This window comes from Entelurus aequoreus, linkage group LG13 (assembly GCF_033978785.1).
Source record: "Entelurus aequoreus isolate RoL-2023_Sb linkage group LG13, RoL_Eaeq_v1.1, whole genome shotgun sequence".
NCBI classification, from domain to species: domain Eukaryota; kingdom Metazoa; phylum Chordata; class Actinopteri; order Syngnathiformes; family Syngnathidae; genus Entelurus; species Entelurus aequoreus.
Window position 1 is genome coordinate 41,341,463 of NC_084743.1, and position 22,460 is coordinate 41,363,922.

The 22,460-nt window shown below is 37.9% G+C and overlaps 2 protein-coding genes across 2 annotated transcripts in view; one reads left to right on the forward strand and one right to left on the reverse strand.

The window, feature by feature from the left end:
- The first annotated feature begins 1,351 nt into the window (after positions 1-1,351).
- The window catches only part of LOC133663406 (uncharacterized), a 48,274-nt gene continuing 27,165 nt past the window's right edge, over positions 1,352-22,460 (forward strand). The window contains exons 1-2 of the mRNA XM_062067862.1: positions 1,352-1,477; positions 14,148-14,219. The gene's annotated coding sequence lies outside the window, so the exon portion shown is untranslated. The remainder of the gene's footprint in view (positions 1,478-14,147; positions 14,220-22,460) is intronic.
- The window catches only part of efhd1 (EF-hand domain family, member D1), a 38,245-nt gene continuing 22,382 nt past the window's right edge, over positions 6,598-22,460 (reverse strand). The window contains exons 2-4 of the mRNA XM_062067863.1: positions 12,333-12,480; positions 11,493-11,627; positions 6,598-8,033 (exon numbers count right to left, since the gene is read on the reverse strand). Coding sequence (XP_061923847.1) covers positions 7,899-8,033; positions 11,493-11,627; positions 12,333-12,480 — 418 coding nt within the window. The 3' untranslated portion in view covers positions 6,598-7,898. The remainder of the gene's footprint in view (positions 8,034-11,492; positions 11,628-12,332; positions 12,481-22,460) is intronic.

The following is a 22,460-nucleotide window of genomic DNA, read 5'->3' on the forward strand; positions in this document are numbered from 1 at the left end:
GGGTGGGGTTACAACAAGACAACACTAGCCAAGCTTGGGAATACAGGTGCTGTCAAAGGAATGAACAAATCATACCAAAAGAGACCCCTGAAAAAAAAAAGGTAAGCTTACTAACTAAAGCTATTTAATTAGCATAAACCAAAAACCTACCTACCTCCTCTAGCCAAAGAGGGATTCCAAAATCTACAAGGGTGACAGCCACCACTAAGCCTGGTGTCTCTATACATAGACAAGTAGTACATGTCTAGTATATAGAGGCCTCTGTCTAACCTTTCCCAAGACTCGGCTGCACACTAAACAGATACTTACAAAACACAAACAGACCAAAAAAAAAATTAACACAAAAAAACGGGTGGCACAAGTTAAGCAAAGAGCTTAACAAAAATGGGTACAAAACAAAGTAGCGTCTATCAAGGCTACACACGGCATGGCAGAAAAAGAATCCACCTGATCCAATGGTGAGCAGGTGTTTTTAAGGAGGATGAATGGTGGACCGGGATTGGCTGGCTGGTTAACAGGTGAAAAGGAGGCTGCGTGGAGAAGCGGAGACCGAAGTACATACAGAGAAGCGAAGTACCACTTCACCAGGGAAGTGGAGAAAGCTAAATCTGTGTACTGTAACCGTCTACAGAAACAGTTCCGCTCCAATGATTCTGCGGCAGTTTGGAGAGGTCTAGGGGCCCTTACGAACTATAAGCCCAAAACCCCCCAGGCCCTGAATGACCGGACTCTCGCTCAGGGCCTCAACACACATTACTGTCGTCATGAACGGCCTTCAGCTCATCAAAGCCATGCTCCCCCCACCATCACGCTCCCCACCAATGCCAGCACATCATTAAAGGAGTTAAAGGACTCAAAGGACTCCAATGACATCACAGGACTCCAAAAACACAATAAGACTGTAGAGACCCTCTCCATTAAAGAAGAGGATGTACGCCGGCAGTTCTTGAAGCTGAATACGCGAAAGGCCCTCGGGCCGGATGGTGTCTCCCCCTCCACTCTCAGACACTGTGCGGACCAGCTGGCTCCTGTCTTCACTGACATTTTTAACACCTCTCTGGAGCTATGCCGCGTGCCGTCCTGCTTTAAGACCTCTACCATTGTCCCTGTCCCCAAGAAAGCACGGATCACAGGACTAAATGACTACAGGCCGGTCGCGCTGACGTCTGTGGTCATGAAGTCCTTTGAGCTCTTGGTCCTGCCCCACCTCAAGGACATCACCGCCCCCCTCCTGGACCCACTGCAGTTCGCCTACAGAGCCAACAGGTCTGTGGATGATGCAGTGAACCTGGCCCTCCACTTCATCCTGGAGCATCTGGACTCCCCAGGAACCTACACTAGGATCCTGTTTGTGGACTTCAGCTCTGCCTTCAACACCATCCTCCCTGGACTGCTACGAGACAAGCTCTACCAGCTCAGCGTGCCCGACTCCCTCTGCAGTTGGATTAATGACTTCCTGACAGACCGAAGACAGCACGTACGGCTGGGGAAGATTGTCTCGGACAGTCGAACCACAAACACTGGTACTCCTCAGGGCTGTGTACTCTCCCCCTGGCTCTTCTCCCTGTATACAAACTGCTGCACCTCCAGTCACCAATCCGGAAAACTGCTCAAGTTTGCGGATGACACCACCCTCATCGGGCTCATCTCGAATGGCGATGAGTCCGCCTACAGGAGAGAGGTGGACCGGCTGGCGTCCTGGTGCAGCCTCAACAACCTGGAGCTGAACGCCCAGAAAACAGTGGAGATGATCATGGACTTCAGGAAAGTCACAGCCCCACCATCCCCCCTCACCCTGATTGACTCTCCCACCCCCGTCCCCATTGTGGACTCCTTCCGTTTCTTGGGCACCACCATCACCCAGGACCTCAAGTGGGAGCTGACCATCAGCTCCCTCATCAAGAAGGCCCAGCAGAGGATGTACTCCCTGCGGCAGCTGAGGAAACTTAAGTTGCCGACCGAGATGCTGGTGCAGTTTTACTCAGCCATCATAGAGTCCATCCTGACCTCCTCCATCACAGTGTGGTTCCCCGGCGCCACAGTCCAGGATAAGAATAGACTGCAACGCATCGTACGTGCTGCGGAGAAGGTGATTGGCTGCAAGCTCCCATCCCTCCAGGACTTGTTCTCCTCCAGGACCAGGAGGCGTGTGGGTCGGATCACAGCTGACTCTTCTCACCCTGGACACAAACTATTCTCCCCTCTCCCCTCAGGCAGGAGACTACGCTCCATCCAGACCCACACCTCCCGCCACCTGAACAGTTTTTTCCCCTCGGCCATCAGGCAAATGAACAAGAACTCCTAACAGCAGCTCCTTGAATTCCTTGAATCCCTTCTAAGTCTATCTGATAGCTCAGTCACAGCTCTTTTTATACCAAATATGTGTTATATGTGTTTTATGTCGCACGTTTGCACCAAGAAAAATTCCTAGTTTGTGAACTAGTTCTCAAACAATGGCAATAAAACTATTCTGATTCTGATTCTGATTCTGAAATGAGGAGCAGCTGGGAACATGAGCCGGTTGATTGGTAGCAGAGGCAGTGAATGAGTGTGACCTGTAGAAACAACACCGCTGCTGCCCACTGCTCCCCTCACCTCCCAGGGGATGATCATGGGTGATGGGTCAAATGCAGAGAATAATTTTGCCACACCTAGTGTGTGTGTGACAATCATTGGTACTTCAACTTTAACTTAATATGGGAAGAAACACAAACAAACCACCACTAAGTGGTGGTTTGTTAGTGTTTGGCAAATGGCTATGTTGATGTTAAATAGCAGACAGCATCACAAAATGATTGCCAGGAATGTATCGGGGGCGGATGCGGGGCGAATGCAGGTCGGATGCGATGACAGACCGGCAGAATAGAATAGACTAGAATAGAATAGAATGCCTTTTATTGTCACTATACACAGGTACAAGAGTTTTTTCTAAGGAGTATCATGGAAACAAAACTTTTGACTGTCTCGGAGTTAATTCAAAAGGCTCTGATGGAAGGAGTTTTAAATCTATCGCGGCCGATACTGTTTCATATGAAGGTTGCTATTGTCTGGAATATCTTGCCAATTGTGTGTAATACAGTTATTGTCAATCATTTCGGAGTGCACAAATGCAGCATGAAGAGGTTTGTGTACGCTTTATTATTCGCCTTTAATTTACCTGCTTTATTATCTTTCTTCTCATTCATATGAGTCCAAATTAAGCCAGCATTTTACATTTCCTTAGCTACCTTCTTAAATAAATCTTTGTTTCTTTTTTTTTCCACCATCGATGCACTTCAAAATGTTGTATTCTTTTAATTTATGAAGCAACTAAAAACACAATTATTGCATATGTTTTTATTAAATGGTATCTGCTTCCGGGTAACATTCGCCCGTTGAGACTGGCGCATGCGTCATACGAAGGGTTTTCTCTGGCGTCACACATAGGGATGATACTCAAAACCGGTTTTCCCGGTTGTTCGATAAGAAAAGAACCGAGTCCTCGGACTCGAATCCCTTTTTGAGAACCGGTACCCGTTATCGAGACCACTATAGTAAAGAAAAAGAGTTGGTTCTTTATTCGAATCCCTCGGAACGAATCCCATCCCGACCAGAAATGCCCCTTGAGACATCACAAGAATTTACGTCACGTAGCTCAGTCATTACGCGCAGATAGGGAAAGCAGGAAAAACAATGGAATAATAAAGTTCAAAACAAAAGGTATAATCCAATGAATAACTTTACTGAGCGATTTGAGCAGGATACAAACACATAACGAACACTTTTACGACCAACCGGAAACATAGCAACCAGGCTAGCAACGCACCTCCTTTACGGCAGCTGTCGCAACGTTCTTAAAGCAACCGCAGCACATACATATATATATACAACATATATGACATCTCCCTTTTTCAACTTTTGTTTTTCTTTCCTTGTAAACAAAACAAAATCACACTGTATATGTGTTGTCTGTCTAATTATAAATAATGCAGACGAGGCGTGTTGGCTGAGTTCTTGACGTTTACTTTCACGGGTGACGACATGCAACAACACTTTTCGGGGCTACCACGCATGTTCGTCACTCCCGTTGCATGCTTGGTAGTGTAGTTGTTATGTTCCCTAGCTCATAACATCACATCTTTCCCCCTATAAAGAAAGATTTTAACTCAATAAAGTGTATTTCTTTTTTTAGCTTTAACTTTTCATTTTTTAGCATTGTAACCACATTTGCAAACAACTTTTCTCTTCATAGAATTTTCTTTCAATAAAGAAATCAAGTGCAAAAATGTCAAAGCATCATAACAAACAGTTATGTCAAATAGCAGCAGAAGTGCACTTTTTGGAGAGCTGTATTATTTTCAGTTTTGTGCCCAAGGGACTGATTTTATTTAACACTATAGTATTATTTATACACATATAGTGATCACAGAGACAGGTTGTTTTTGTGTTACTGTATATATTTGTTTTTCTGAAAAATCCCACTTAATATACTTTGGGTAACAACAGTCAATATTTATTTTTTTAATTTTATTTTTTTAGGGGGGTAACAGTCAATATTTATTTATTTATTAGATTTTATTTTTTTCTTATATAATAAAAGTGAGCTTTTGTTAAACCAAATATTGTGTGTTTTTTTCCATATACAACAACCTATCTGGACTCTATAAGAGAATTGATAAGGAATCGGTTCGATAAGAGGATTCGATAATAGGCTCGAACTCGATAATTTCTTATCAAACATCATCCCTAGTCACACACCCCCTCAAGAGATCTGGTTTCCAATCGCATAATCCAGGTGTGTTAGTCCAAATTTTCAAAAACCGAATACAATCGGATTAAGGTGTTTCCATGGGCTGTCGGAGGCTTATTTACAGCCAAACTATTTGAGAAATCAGACTAATTTAGTGCATGGACACGTACTGACTGATTACTACTCACTGCTGACTTAATGAGAGCCAACAAACATCACTTACAATGACTGCTCTCATTGGTATGTCGATTGATAAGATGTTGGTATATTTCTGTTAAAATAAAGAATGACTCATAATCCTCGCAAAGAAAAAAAGGGGGGGGTGGAACGAAGCCTTTTTGCCATCACAGTTGGCTAATAAAGTGTACCAACTTCTCAGTGGATGTCCTCATCCTTCTACTATCAAGGTGAGAGGCATTATGTATCAAGTAGAACAGGGGCGTCAAACTCATTTTAGCCCAGGGGGCCACATGGAGGAAAATCTATTCCCAATAGGCCAAACTGGTAAAATCATGGCATGATAACTTAAAAATAAAGAACACCTCAGACCTTTTTCTTTGTTTAAAAATAGACGAAGCACATTCTGAAAATGTACAAATCATTATTTATTTATTTTTACACTTACATGTTGCGGTTCATAGTAATTTGTCGTTATTTATACTGAATAAATGATGTGATAATGTTCATATGTCAAATGGGTGGAATTGAGTCTGGCAGTTTTAAATGGTCTCATTGCTGTCAATTTTTAAACCATCAGCAAATCAAATTACAGGATGTGATAAATGTAATTTACTCATGTGGTTTATATTGTACATTAGCAGCATCATCTACAACACAACATGTTAATTTGGACTCATTTCATTAATCACACATGAAGTTAGAAGGGGATAGTTTAGAATAGAATAGAATAGAATAGAAAGTACTTTATTGATCCCTGGGGGAAATTCAGCACCACAGTTCGCTCACAATAGACAATAATAATAATAGATAATATAATATATATAATATATTATATACATAATATATGAATAATATAAATATGTTCTACATTTAAGTGCAGTCAAGAAGGAACATATGCATTATACAGTTTAATATTTGAGTTAATATTTTAGCATATTTATGTGCGCCAGAAAATGTCACAAGTACAACACGAAACGTACAGATTATCAAAAGCATTTATTTGGGTAGAAATGTCACAGGTTACATTACCAACAACATCTGAGACAATCGAGGCATAAACGTAACAATCCACTTTTTGTAAACGATCAGTAATAAGCAGCGAAGTACGTAGTGTCCAAACACAGAAGTGTTGCCTCTATCTTAACACGGCACATAGCTTCGCCTCCTCTGAAGTCATGCGCACGTTTGCTGCAGGGGATACACAGAATTGCTATTGCGACATCCAGTGGACACATGTAGAACATCAGCTTCTTTAATTTGAAAATTTCAGATCATTTTTACTCTAAGCAAACTCATTTGCATCCAGATCAGCCGAGAAAGCAGCTCACCAGCTGATGTCAGTACAGCAGCATAAGGAAGTTACCTTTCTCAGATCAATGTAGTTCCTTAACGTTAGCGCTTATAATAACAATATCGCTAATACTTGGCCAATATTCCGGTCACGAAATGTAAATGGAGTATTGTTGGCGCTTTATGGATGGTTATTTATCAGAAAATAATTGAGAACCACTGGCTTTGGCCATGTCTGTATTTGAAAAGTTTAAAAAAAAGAAAAGATTTTTAAATGAATACTTTCAAAATTCATTTGGTAGACTTCCAACAGTAAATGTACCCTGGATGGGATTGCCATATGTCAGGTCAAGAAATCAAATAGTACTTTAGTACAAGAATAACAGTTTGACAACATCTGTGCGTTTAGTCCTTTATTGAAATGATCTTCCCAATCTGATAGGAAGTATGATAACATATTTCAGGTGCCCAAAAATAGATCTCACTAAACATTTTAATGTTTGGCAACATATTGTAGAGGTCTCTGCTGAAACAAATATATTTTTTTTTATTACATGAAAAAATACTTTTTTCCACAACAAAATACCCAAGAGCATAAGATATGTATGCACAGTAGATTTTGTTATACAACATACAAACATTATTGAAAGGACGAATGAGACACTTATAATGGATAACTAACTTTCACAGAAGTACATTACTTGATTGCTCTTGTGCTACAGCTGATTGCGTAGGTTTAAATGTGGGGTGCACATAAAACAAACTATAAAACACATTCACAGACAACAAAGGTTGGCCTGGACAACACATTATTATTATTATCATCTTTTTAATCTGCACACAAAGAAAAATCAAACAGTATCAATGGTAAGCAAAAACTGTGACTTTAAAGAGGAATGATGAGAAGTATTGGATGAAATGCTTTTTCCCCCTCTCACTGTTTCGGGGCGGCTTAATAACGTGCCAGAAATGATTTGGTTTAAATTACATCACATCTACACCTTACTCAAATACAGCCCTGTCTTGGGACTAGACAAATCATCATTCCGGAAGATGTCCTCACAATAGTGTACAACTTAATCGCATAATTTAACAAATCGTCACCAACAGAAAGAAATGGGTTAGTTTTATATCGGTAACAATTAATTTCAATATTCGACTTGAGTCAAAGTCAGGAGCCAACACTGCATAAGACCTAGCTCACAATGCTTCCACACAACTAATCCAGTACATTGTAATGTAATTACTGAAATATATTACTTTTCCACACAAATATACAGTTATTTGAATTACATTTAAAAAGTTAAACAACAGGACCGGTAGGGATCTATGAAAACAAACAGTAGTCAATGAAAATACAACATGAATAGAATTTCACATGAGGGTCAAAATGCAATACTTGTACATAGTGAGATGTACAGAAAAATAGAGAAACAATAGTAGACTGGAGATATGAAATTGGACAAGTCCCAATTGTTTTCTTTCTCAAGTAGTGCATTTACCATACAACTCTTATTTTTTTAACACGATCATAACAAATTGGACGTGAGTGTTACTTAATACAACTACCTAACAGTGTTTTAAAGTGCCAAATTCTGAGCAACATCATTTAAGAATCAAAGTACTGCGAATGTCGTTTTCAAATCTGTTAAAGATAGGACGTGCGTTGTCAGGATTGCCGTCTGCTTTCTGTGCATTATCATGAGCAGAATGCCGACTGCAGCTGCTTGAAGGCAGCCTGCCTCTCTTTTTTCTCAACTTCCTGTTTCTTGCGTTCTTCTTTCTCCTCTCGAATCTCGGCTTCAAACTTGCTGCTCACAGAAAGAGCCTGCATCTGGTGTCACACAAACAATATCCCTTCATAGGAGCACAGAGCCAATCTTTCTGCTCCACATTGCAAAGAGAATATAGAGATTACGTCATATCAACCATCCATCTTCTGTACGAGACCCATGGATTTGCCTTTTTTTTTTTTTGATAGATTTATAGGTTTTCTTGGCATGGATAGTTTTGGCATCCCGGGCTCAATTCAAAACCTTGGAGACAAACATTTTCACAGAAAATAAATAATGTGATTTATTCAACTACCGTATTGCTGTAGCTTGTTCACATCAGATGCAGTCAGTAGTCACTTGTTCAATTTCTTTAGTTATTTTAGTAGTGTTCCTCAAGGTTCCATTTAAGGTCCTCTCTTTTTATATAATTTGGGCTATTCAACTGGTGGCCCAAATCCTTAAAATCTGCAGAGCGCTCCTGTAACTCTGCCATGTTGGTTTTCTGGAATATACAAAATAAGACTAATACTGAAAGGAAAAGTGCCGCCCCCGGTCCTTAGCTTTCTGGAACTATGGTACCCAACACAATTTAGTTGAAAATCCCTAGTATACAAGTATGCAACTGACTACATTTCCTGTTTCAAAAAAGGCTTATTAGTTGCTGATGTTATTTTATCATTTACAGTGCCACTTAGAGAGATAAGGACAAATAATAAATAACAAATAGAGAGAAGATGAGAGAAGCTGTCAAAGGTTTTGTGATCATTTAAAAGTGAAAAAGACAGACATTGTGGTGAAATGTTTGCACTGTCAAAAAGCTGGCATTTCACAACATGACTACATTAAAGATGTAGTCAGAAAGCATCCAAACAAGCAGAAACAAGAAGAATGTCTATTTGGGAGCTTACACCATCCTATGTTTGACTTGTATAACAAATGTTTTTTTCAAACACGTTATGTTGAAAAGTTAGCATCTAAAGTTTGTATGTTAATGCTAACGAATAGTAGTACATCCAACCTTCTCCAAATAATACCTTTGCAAATGTCTGTGCGTTAACTTGTTAAATAATTTGTCACATATTTATCAGTCTTTTTAGCTTAGTGTTTTTTTTAACGACTTCAAAGATTATTTATGTTATTAGTTATATACAGTGCGTACGGAAAGTATTCACAGCGCTTCACTTTTTCCACATTTTGTCACGTTACAGCCTTATTCCAAAATGGATTAATTAATTTTTGTCCTCAAAATTCTACAAAAAATACCCCAAAAATTTGTTTGTGTAAAAATAGTTTTATTTAAAATTTTGAAAATCTATTTAAAAAAAAACATAAAACACTTGTACAGAAATATTCACAGCCTTTGCTCAATACTTTGTTTATGCACCTTGGGAAGCAATTACAGCCTCTATCTTTTGGAAGTTTTCCTCTTTGCAGCACCTCTCAAGCTCCATCAGGTCGGCTGAGAAGCGTTGGTTTTAATCCAGGATGTTTCTGTACATTGCTGCATTCATTTTTCCCTCTATCCTTACTAGTCTCCCAGTTCCTGCCGCTGAAAAACAGCTCCACACAATGATGCTGCCACCACCAATCTTCACTGTAGGGATGGTATTGGCCCGGTGATGAGCGGTGCCTGGTTTCCTCCCAACATGACGCCTGGCATTCACGTTAAAGAGTTCAATCTTTGTCTCATCAGACCAGAGGATTTAGTTTCTCATGCTCAGAGTCTTTCAAGTGCATTTTTGCAAAAGTTTTTTCTGTCTGGCCATGACTATACCATACTGGCCTGATTGTCCTTCTGTAAGGCTCTCTCTTTACAGACGAATGTTATAGCTCTGACAGAGTGACCGTCAGGTTCTTTGTCACCTCCCTGACTAGACTAAGATAAATGCAGCAACGTACAGAGACAATTTGGAAGAAAAGCAATGCTTCCCATCCAACCTGATGGAGGTTAAGAGGTGCTGCAAAGAGGAATGAACGAAACTGCCCAAAGATAGATGAGCCAAGCTTGTGGCATCGTATTTAAAAAGACTTGAGGCTGTAATTGCTGCCAAAAGTGTATCAAAAAAGTATTGAGCAAAGAATATTAATACTTATGTAAATGTGATTTTTTTTTAAATATTTAATAAAATTGGTTAAAAAAAAAAAAACTAAAAACTTTTCACATTGTAATTATGGATGGGGTATTGTCTGTAGAATTTTGAAAACAAAAATTAATTTATTCCATTTTGGAATAAGGCTGTAACATAACAAAATGTGGATAAAGTGAAGCGTTGTGAATAATTTCTGGATGCACTGTGTTCATCTGGCTACAATGTTTATTTTTATTTTACTATATATAAGTAATATCCAGTGATGCCCTCATGGTAAAGATATAATTTTAATGGTATGTGCATTTACAGTATAAGAAAAAAGAATAAAGGTCATCAGAACATTCCTTGTTTATTTCAACTATTTTTCCCTAAAAGATGCATTGATGCAACAAAGTGTGCTGAATTCAAATACTCAAACTTAATCGATAGAATACTTGATTACTAAAATAATTGATACCTGCAGCCCTAATCCATGGTTCTCCCTACTCCCCAAGCCCGATTTTAGGAATGCAACCAGTCTGTGGGCTCAAAAAGGTTGAGGACCACTGATCTATTCTACTCAATTAGATCCTACCTATTGTATTCCACGTAAACGGTGCAACAGTTGTGCTTAGTCAGCAAAAACTATTAGCACCAGGCGAAATTCCTAACTAGGGCCTATAAAATGGACACTGAAAAAAAAAAAGATGATCAGGACTCCAAATGCAAAAAAATAATTCAAAGGCCTAAAACACAATAGATGACCATTTATTCTCTGTCCTGGCAGCTAATTAGCCCAGCCATATTGAACCTGCTATTTGCTTCAGCTCAGCTTTTTACTTAAGCTCTGCTTGTGTTTGCTTCATTGTTTGTGTGGTAACATTTGAATTAATTTGAATTCCAACAACGTGCCCCAAATGTTATATGCCATCTAAGGCTTCGGGCACTGAGCCCAAGCCCCAGAGGAAGCAGTTTGCAATCGGTAAACCTCCTCATCGCTTTGCTAAAAGAAGGTAGCTTTTCTACAAGCTAATATCTACTGGCTGCCATTACAATATCAATGAATCTTTGGTTCGCTCTGTACAAGGGGATCAAAAGAATGTGTTGCAAATTTTAAAGTGTTGTGACGGCAGCACGGTCTCTTAAAAACTACTCTCCAGAACTTTGTTCTTCACTCGGAAGTATGGTGTGTACAATATTAGTGTAGATTAGTATGTAAAAAGTGTTTACAATTGTAGTAAGTGTTTCTAAGTGTGTGTGAAAGGTTAATAATGTCATGTGGAGGGTTTAAAAAGACCTTATATGCATATAATATTATTATAAATCATAAAATAAATCCTTACTTAGGGGATTATCACCTCCCACGGGGGTCTGGAACATAACTCCCGCGATAATCGAGGGAACACTGTAATTACAGTCACTTGTCTAGCTAAGTACTAGAAAACATACCTTTGCTTCAAAAAAGTCTTTGGCTCCCATCACTCCCTCGGTGGCGACGTCAATCTCAGACAACCTGGCCAGTGCCATCAGGCCACTGTCTTCCTGCAGCTCCCCAGCTGCTGCTCTCCGGAAAATCAACAGAAACTGTGGGAAACATTAGCAATCGTTTAGAGCCTCATTTGTCCTTTTGTTGGATGTCAGTTGTTGGTCTACAAAACACACACTTTTACATGTTTGGTGATATGATTTGTGCAATCAAACCTGCAGTGTGAAGCTCTTTTTTACAACTGAAAATGCATGAAAAGAACACTGTGTTTCTCTCGCACAAGGCATGTTTTAGGAGTTGACATATTATGCAAATCGACATTGTACATCTTTGAAAGCTATGAACAATTCAGAACCTTTATTGTAGGTTAGGTATATTGTCAAAGAGGTACATTCAGGGACAATCTAGAGGTCTTGACCAACTAAAAGAATCATCTGATCTCTGTGCTTGTCCGCAAGAACAAAGTCATGTTTTACTAAAGGTATACAATAATTCACTCAATCAAATGCAAATATTATATAATCTACATTTTTTGAATATGTTATCTCTGTTCATACACACCTACTAAAAATAGACTGTCTTGTGTTTGTAAACCATGAACATAATTTCAGTATGCTTTGGGAGGTTACTTCCTTCAGTCTACTCTTTTGTAGCTAAATTCATGCACCAAAGGCATTTCCTCTTCTCATCCATGTTTCAGCTCACCATTCTAATTATTAAATAGACCACAACTTTAACACATAAGACCACTTTTAAAGCTACTGTAAGTGTAAAAACACACAAATGTGTGACTACACACCCACCTCTCGAAAGCTCAGTTTTCCATCAAAGTCCTCATCAACCTCTTTGATCATGTTCTTGAGGCCCAGGTGGGTCTGTGGGGCCCCCAGCTTCTCCATCATGAGCTTGAGCTCCATTAGGTCAATGAAGCCATCTTTACCTGTGTCATACCTATGAAGCATACCGTAAGTCAAAGTCAGTTTCACTCAGAAGTTAACCTAAATATACAAATTCAACAAAGTAAGAATGCATATTAATTTAGTCCTCAGCTGACTTGAGAACCACCATGCCATTAAGAACATTATGCAAGGTGGGGTCATTTCTTTCACCTGATCCCGGCTGCCCTGCGCTCACACTTGCATGTGTGCTTCGGCAAATATCAGTCACCACTTGTAGTGTATTACTGCAATTAGCTGAGCTTTTGTGGATTACATTGGGTCTCATTTCAAGTTGTTCGATACATTTGGATTGTTTTTTCTAACTGCTGATGACCATGAGGAGAATCATCAAGTGTAGTCCAACAGAAAGCTAGTAAGACAGGACTGACAAGTGGGACTGAGGTTACACATTTAAATGGAGAAAGTTATGATGGACATCCCAACATAAAGGGAAACGTCTGTGTGTTAAAAGTGAAGAAGGCTCGACCAATGTGTGAGATTTATACTTTCAACTTATTAAGGACAGCTCAGTCTGACTCTGGCTCTCTCACTGTGTACCGATGTATAATGAACCACATTTTTGACGGACGTAATGATGTAATCGTAAAATATTCATAATTGGCCATGAAACACTTGTAAAAAGTGAGTATCAATATAAAAAGCACAAAAATGTTTAGAACAAACTGACATCCTTTTGTTGCTTCTTTTTTTATAATGCCAAACAAAATTGAGCCACCTGTGATTTGTAGATGGGAGGGAAGCAGTCGTTGCTTATTGAAAAGAGCAATACGTGCTTTCATGAAAGAGTCGCCAAAAGATTCTCCACTAGATTTTTCCCTCAAAAAGTGTAGCTAAAGGAGAATTTCTTGTTAAATGTAGCGAAAAAGTTGTTAAATTAGCAACACTGATCCCTTTGTTCTTTGTCCTTATTCTATGCAAACCAGGGGCTTCACGTAGTAAGAGTTGCGTGGATTTCCTAATACAAATTGGCGTACATTGAAATCCAGGTAACAGCATACGCAAGCAAAAATTGAGACATAATAAAGTGTGCGCACGCACTAATCCAAGCCCACTTCTTTTTTTAAATCCCAATCAACGAGGAATTGACTGCAGATGTTTGCTAGGCATGCCCAGACCCCACAAACGGCACGCCCCAGTAAAAATACCAAACCATATTGAAATTAGCCATATGCCTGAGATCTGCACACACTGCCCAATCTGAAGTTAGTAAGAGTCAGTAGGAGGTGCTTCTTTCTCGCAAACGAAAGAGTGGGATAGTGTGTGCGAGCCTGTCAATGCTGCGGGCTCCGAGAACCGCACATATGCTGAAAAAATGAGAGTTGCTGCAATATTATGTAAAACTTTTGAAGAGAATATGAATGATAACAAAAAAACCTTTCTTCCACTCATGCTTAATGGTTGTGTGAAGTTATTTATTGGCAAACAACTGTGTTTACTCTTTTTAAATCTAAATAACAAAAGAAAGTACCCAAATTACCCTAATCAAAAGTTTACATACCCCAGTGACTTTGATATGATAACATGCACAAAAGTTGACACAAACAGGTTTCAATGGCTAATCAAGGTTCCAATGTGACATGTTTGTTTGTAATTAATGTGTGTGTATGAAAGGTCAGTCAGTTTCTGGGCTTCTGACAGACCATTGCATCCTTCATCCAGTGCTGCACAGATGTTTCTGGATTCTGAGTCATGGGGAAGGCAAAAGAATTGTCAAAGGATCTGCGAGAAAAGGTAATTGAACTGCATACAACAGGAAAGGGGTATACAAAGATATCCAAGGAATTGAGAATGTCAATCAGCAGTGTTCAAACGCTGATTAAGAAGTGGAAAATGAGGGATTCAGGTAGACCAGCAAAGATTTCAGCCACAACTGCCAGGAAAATTGTTCGAGATGCAAACAAAAATCCACAAATAACTTCAGCTGAAATACAGGACTCTCTGAAAAATTGTGGTGTGGCTGTTTCAAGATGCACAATAAGGAGGGACTTGAACAATGGGCAGCATGGTCGAGTCGCCAGAAGAAAGCCATCACTCCAAATTACTTTGTTCCAGAAGTTTTGAGGCTTGTCTCTGTGCTGTTTGGCATAATGTAAACGGGATACGTTCTGACATTTGCGCAGAAATGGCTTTCAACATGTTGCTGCTAGCATGTGTACTCGTTCGGTACACCTCCAAACCGAACCCCCCCGTACCGAAACTGTTCAATGCAAATACACGTACCGTTACACCCCTAATATATATATATATATATATATATATATATATATATATATATATATATATATATATATATATATATATATATATATATATATATATATAAAATATTATAGGTAGATTTACATATACATCTATATATACATATATTTATGTAGTAAGTTGTGTAACTTACAACAAAATGTGTTCATATAATAGCCTGCTCACAGACAAATTGGTTTAATTAAAAAAATATTTAATATTTGGTTTGCAATCTTTTAAATTTAAACATGCCAGCACATCAAAGAGGATACAAAAGACTGAATCTTGTTTGAGTAGTCCATTTATTATTACAACACAGGAGAGCTACTTGCGGTAGCGGCCATACACAAAGTGACACAATGTCAGGCCATTCTTCCACAGTCGACGGTGCCATTTGTGTTGAAACCACCGGCAGCTGCTGTCCGCCCGACAGGCCTGCAAACTGTGCTGAAGTCACAGGAACACATTGTGACAGCAATGGGTGGTAAAATGATCGTCGAGATAAATTAATAGACACCCTCACAAATATTTTGATGAATATGAAGCATTAAATGCATTGGCGAAAACATTTATTTTGTGTCCTTGACTTCATCTTTTTACATTGTTAAAAATCAAATGTTGGCAAAGGCAGAACGGCCACCTGTGTGTGTCGCCAAAGTATCCAAAGCTTGTAGAAATGTGCGTACGCCAGCAATGAAGTTGGCGTGAGGCACCGTACATTTCCACGTCCAATTCACTTTTGATAGATCTATACTTTGTGCGTATGCCAGGTTTTGTGCGTACGCATGTTTATTATTCACATATGCAATTTGATCTGCACCAGTCTGAAAGAGCAAAAATGCGTAGCAACTATACAAAAAGATGAATTAATGAAATATTTTATTTTAATGTATTTTTGTACAGCTAAGTAAAAGTAATCGAATATCGGACTAAAAGATTGATATTTTTGGTATTTTTACTGTGATCAAAATTTGACCTGAACCGTATATAAGGGTTTAAATAACAAGAAAAATGAAATGACTGAGTTTTGAAATTGAAATTGAAACTTTTATTATTAGATTGCACAGTACAGTACATATTCTTCAGAAGTTGCAGATTGTAGACAGAGCACTGCATTTTTCATTATAAAAATGGGCACCATGTCTTTGGAAATGTGCAGTGTGACAGACTCCTTGTGTTCCACTGGTCTTAATTGTTATGTGCAACACAATGTGAAAATTATTCCACTAATGTTTTTTGCTTTTAATAATAATAATAATAATAATAATAATAATAATGATAAATACAAATAATGGATTAGATTTATATAGGGCTTTTCTAGACACTTTACAGAGCTTTACAGAGAGAAACTGAAAACCCTTCATTCATTTGCTCCACATTCACACGTTGATGATAGTAAGCTACATTTGTAGCCACATTTGCATTACACGTTCCTTTTTTTTTTATTTAAAAATTGCACTGGCCAAAGTTTTTCATGAAGAAGAGAAAAATTAAGTATATTTATATTTTGTAATGGATTTGAGAGACTATTTAAGTGTAGATTTAATGAAATTGTGATTAATCCATTTAGAACGGTATGAATCGAAAATTACCCGATTTGGGAAATTGGCATGTAATGGTAGGTGAAACACAAAATAAATAATTAATATTTATTTTGTATTGTTCCTTGATGAGATATGTTAAAAGAGTGGCTGAAATGTGAGAGGTGTGAGGTACTGTATCTTTAGAAACATTTAACAGCTGTTTGTGCAATGTGTACTGATAAGACAAATCAGTTGACCTTTGAAAGACTTATCTGCAGCCACCAGGAGAAATAAGCCATTGTTTTATTCTTGTCATTGAAAAGGTCCATGAGGGTATTATTTATAAAAATGTCAATGGGAAAGAATTACCACGACATTCTATCGTCCCATGACTCAAATGCTTAAAGTCAGGCCATGGGTGCAAATACACCATAAATTGTATTCGACAACAGCTGTTTGTATTAATACATCACAATTGTTGTAACCATTATACAACATATGAACAGTTCCAGGTTGAAGAGCAAATAACCAAAGCTTAATTGATTAGAAGCAGTGCTTTCCTTGGAAAAGCATGTATAACATGAAACACAACACTTCCTTGGCTCATTATTCAAAGGATAGAGGCCCACAACCCATTGTATTCATTCCCTTGCAGCCACCCACCAATGACCAGGCAAGACACTGGTTTCCAGGGGGAAAAGGGAATGTCCATTACTCCAGAGAGTTCATTTAAGAACTATGCATAATTCTAAAGAATGCCAAAGAACCTACAGGCTAGTAGGCTTGATTCTTTCTTTTTTTTTTAAATAACTGCACAACATATTGCAAGAGTATTTCGCAATCTTCATAGTGTTGTTTTTAAAACATGTTTAAATGGTATATGTTAGAGGGTGTGGGAATTTAGCCTTTCAATGTTTTAGCTTGTAAAATAGTTTGGCTATGTTCTTTGACAAATACAAATGATACAAATCATATAAACTCAAAATGAATTAAAAGGAAAATCAAAGCAGACAAAAACGTATTACATTATAATCAGTGACAAACGATTGCATCTTCTGATTATGACAAAACATTTGAATTGTAATGCAGTCTAACAAATGATGCCATTTTGTCTACAAAAGGCAATTGCAACATATTTATTGTTAAATATAAATGCAGAAGCTGAGTAACTTATTCAGAGAATGTCATACAGCATTGTAACAATTCAGTTCTGTGGATTCAGCCTGGAGTAATTGAGTACCTTCCAAGTTTTGGAACTAGGTTGTATGCAGTGGGAAAACTGCCTAGTTTATAAGAGTCTGCACTATTGATCAACCATAGATGAAAGGGCAATTCAGTGAAAACGAAACAAACAATAACACCAGTCTTCTAACGGGCGTTTAAAGCAATGGGGGAAGTGAAATGCAAGCTGATCTGTCCAATGCTGTCACAGGCCCTTGAGACACTTGAGTCACACAGTTTGGTGAGAGGGTAGGTGGTTAGTTACAAAGATTACCTGCAACAATTGTGACTTTAGGGGTCTTAAATGAGCCATAGCTATTGCTGGGTTGCAATCACGTGACCTAGAGGCACTTCTGGGTTTTAGGCGATGGTCGAGAATCCAATTAGGCTACCGTTTATTTACCTGCATCAGTGCAAATTTGGGTGTAATTTCAAAAGTTTTAGAGGCAAATATATAAGCGATAATGAGATTTTTTTTTTTTTATTGGGATGGAGTAGATTTAGACACTTTTAAGAAAAATTATTATTGAAAGATTTAAACCATTTATCATCACCAAGATGTCACTTCATTTGACACTCAAGAAAATATTCGAGGCACATCATGTCTTTACATCTGGAGTTGTCCTCAAATCAAGCATTGATCCATGAAAAATACTGTTGGACTTATTTGTGCATCGGTAAGTACCATATTTGATTAATATAACGAGTGCCGTGGTGCTGTGACCTTTTAATGAGAAAAAGGATACATTTGTTTGTAGTTGATTTCCTGCTACAAATATCAGTCTCATCTACAATTAATGTCTGCAGTTGTTTTTATAGCATGAAGTTCATATTTTGTCTCATTATTTTGCTGTAAATGTGCCTGTTGTTCAGCAATGTTTCCTTGCGATATCAAGATTAAGTATGCTGTTGAGCCTACGAGAATATTTATCTAGTTCTTTCATACCATTAAGGATATTTTCTTGATGCTAACAAATATCACCAAACACGCTATAATGTGGTTATTTGTGTCGAATAAAGCACTTAGCTTTCCTGCACAACAACAACTAAGCTTTCAGTTAAAAATCGACAACGAAAATACAGTGGATTGGACCAACAATCACAATATTTATTACTAGGACTCATCATGACGTTAGTTTATTTGCACAACCAGGTCTTCATAGTTGTATGTAGGCATAGCAACCACAAAATAATACAAACTAATGCGACTTATTGTCCTTACTATTATGTTCAAAAACACTACTAATATAGTAGAAAATGAACTTGATTGCATCACAGAAAGTTTTTCAAACAAATCAAATATTCAAACAAACACGAGCATGGTCCGATTGTATTCCACAAGATGATGAAAGTGATATTTTTAAGCTGGTTGAACATCATGTGAATTAAGCCGCGAAGAAGAAAAATAGACGTAATGTCATGGCAACCTAACAATTGGAATATTTAGTTTTTTTATACAGAGTTGGAACTTTGATTGATTGACTGAAACTTGTATTAGTGCAAGCCCGGATAATCACCAGAACCCCTTCAATCCAGCACATCACCCCTGTTCTGCAGCAACTCCACTGGCTACCCATCAAACATCGTATCCACTTTAAAATAATTCTCCTCACTTTCAAAGCCATCCATAACCTCTCTCCATCTTATCTCTCTGACCTGATCCATCTCGCCACGCCCTCACGTTCCCTAAGATCCTCTTCATCCATCCATCTGATTATCCCTTTATTTAAACTGTCCACCATGGGTGCCCGAGCTTTCAGCCGCTCTGCCCCACATCTTTGGAACTCTTTGCCACAAGACCTTCGAAACTTGGACTCAATATCCCTCTTCAAATCAAGACTCAAAACACACCTATTCCTGACTGCTTATTCATTATAATCATCTTTTCTTCTCTATCTTAGTTGTTGTTATTATTGCTGTTTTTATCCAATTTGATTTTATTGTTTCGATCTTGTACGGTGTCCTTGAGTGCCCAGAAAGGCGCCTTATAAATAAAATGTATTATTATTATTAGTAGTAGTAGATTGCACAGTACAGTGCACATTCCGTACAATTGACCACTGAATGGTAACACCCGAATAAGTTTTTCAACTTGTTTAAGTCGGGGTCCACGTTAATCAATTCACGGTAAACTCAGGACTACTGTTGCCGTGTTATTGTCGGCAATGAAGTTTAAAAAGAACATCAGACTTGCAAGACAATCTGCTCTCTAGCACTATTGAGCGATGCTGACTAAGCTTGCATAAAAATGTTACAATTAGGGTTGGTCCAATACAAATATTTTGGTACCGGTACCGAAATGTATAACGATACATTGATATTTTTCAAAATAAAGAGGACCACAAATAATGTTATTATTGGCTTCATTTTAACAGCAAATCTTACGATACACTAGGGATGATGTTTGATAAGAAATTATCGAGTTTGAGCCTATTATCGAATCCTCTTATCGAACCGATTCCTTATCGATTCTAGATAGGTTGTTGTATATGGAAAAAAACACACAATATTTGGTTTAACAAAAGCTCCATTTTATTATATAAGGAAAAAAAATCTAATAAATAAATAAATAAATATTGACTGTTACCCCCCTAAAAAAATAATATAAAAAAAATAAATATTGACTGTTGTTACCCAAAGTATATTAAGTGGGATTTTTCAGAAAAACAAATATATGCAGTAACACAAAAACAACCTGTCTCTGTGATCACTATAGGGGTATAAATAATAATATAGTGTTAAATAAAATCAGTACCTTGGGCACAAAACTGAAAATAATAAGGCTCTCCAAAAAGTGCACTTCTGCTGCTATTTGACATAACTGTTTGTTATGGTGCTTTGACATTTTTGCACTTTATTTCTTTATTGAAAGAACATTCTATGAAGAGAAAAGTTGTTTGCAAATGTGGTTACAATGCTAAAAAATGAAAAGTTAAAGCTAAAAAAAGAAATACACTTTATTGAGTTAACATTATTTCTTTATAGGGGGAAAGATGTGATGTTATGAGCTAGGGAATATAACAACTACACTACCCAGCATGCAACGGGAGTGACGAGCATGTGCGGTAGCCCCGAAAAGTGTTGTTGCATGTCGCCACCCGGCATCTAAGAATGAGGTTATGAGCACGTTGTGAAAGTAAACGTCAAGAACTCAGCCAACACGCCTCGTCTGCATTATTTATAATTAGACAGACAACACATATACAGTGTGATTTTGTTTTGTTTACAAGGAAAGAAAAACAAAAGTTAAAAAAGGGAGATCATGTCATATATATTGTATATATATGTATGTGCTGCGGTTGCTTTAAGAACGTTGCGACAGCTGCCGTAAAGGAGGTGCGTTGCTAGCCTGGTTGCTATGTTTCCGGTTGGTCGTAAAAGTGTTCGTCATGTGTTTGTACCCTGCTCAAATCTCTCAGTAAAGTTATTCATTGGATTATACCTTTTGTTTTGAATTTTATTACACCTTGGAGCGCTTTTTCCGGTCCATTGTTTTTCCTGCTTTCCCTATCTGCGCCTAATGACTGAGCTATGTGACGTAATTTCTTGTGATGTCCCACGGGGCATTTCTGGTCGGGACGGGATTCATTCCCAGGGATTCGAATAAAGAACCAACTCTTTTTCTTTACTATAGTGGTCTCGATAACGGGTACCGGTTCTCAAAAAGGGATTCGAGTCCGAGGACTCAGTTCTTTTCTTATCGAACAACCGGGAAAATCGGTTTCGAGTATCATCCCTACGATACACTAAACATACATTTCCTATTGCACTCAGAGAACAATTTTAGAAGATTGAAATTAAAAGGTATTAAACAAGGCTTTTCTTATTGCACTCAAAGAACAATTTACAATTTTACATATTACATATAGCCTGCCATAAATAAACTAGGATTAGGTTTGAATATAATAGAAATATGTATTGACATTGTAATAAATGTTTCATGAATAATGGTTGCCACTCTTGGTCTGGCTTTAAGACAAATACAATCATTAGTATATACTAGGGCTGTCAAACGATTAAAATATTTAATCATGATTAATCACAGTTTGTGCATTAACTCTAAATTAATTGCGATTAATCGCAGATAAATGTAATTTTTCATCCCTACCCTAGACAGATAATTTTCAAGTTTTAGTACCATGACTGGACAATTAGTTAGCTTTAATGAAATGTTTTTTGTTTTTTTTTACACATTATCCTTTTTTAAACAACTAAACACAAAAAGAACATAAACAAGCATTTAAAGACAATTTTTAAAAAAAAACCTGCTGTGCGTCGGTGTCCTGACAGATTTAGAATTTTATATTTTGTAGGAATGCAGAATTTGAATTTCTGCTGTAGGAACACTCGCATTCAGAGGAGGAGCTACACTTTCATGTTTAGATACCAGTTTCATGCATTAATAACACAAAATGAGAATTGTTACGATGATGCTTTGTCAAAAATGTTTGGTAATGTACAATGTGATATTTCTACCTGAGGAAATGCTTCAGATATTACATGTTGTACAAGTTAATCATATATCATTATGTCGTTGAAACTGACCACTTCCTCTTTGATGTTTTCCAAAACAATGATATTCCCCAGATAGGTGGTATCTTGTTGTCTGGCATTGAGCTGGTGTCTCCATGCAGCCATATCAACCCTGAAGTTTTTGAAATTAGTGTTATCTTGTTGCATGGCATGCAACTGTTGCCGCACTGCTGCTATCTCCATTTTAATGTTCTCCACAACACTGCTGTTGTCCCAATGGGTGTTATTTTGTTGCATGGCATGCAACTGTTGGCGCACTGCTGCTATCTCTATTTTAATGTTCTCCACAACACTGCTGTTGTCCCAATGGCTGTTGTCTTGCTGCTTGGCATTCAACTGTTGGCGCAATATTGCATTCTCCTCTTTCAGCTTCTCCACCTCCCGTTTTAATGCGTTGTTGTCTTCATAGAGAATCTTCATTTATTCTCTGAACTTTCTAAATTCCATCATATCATTA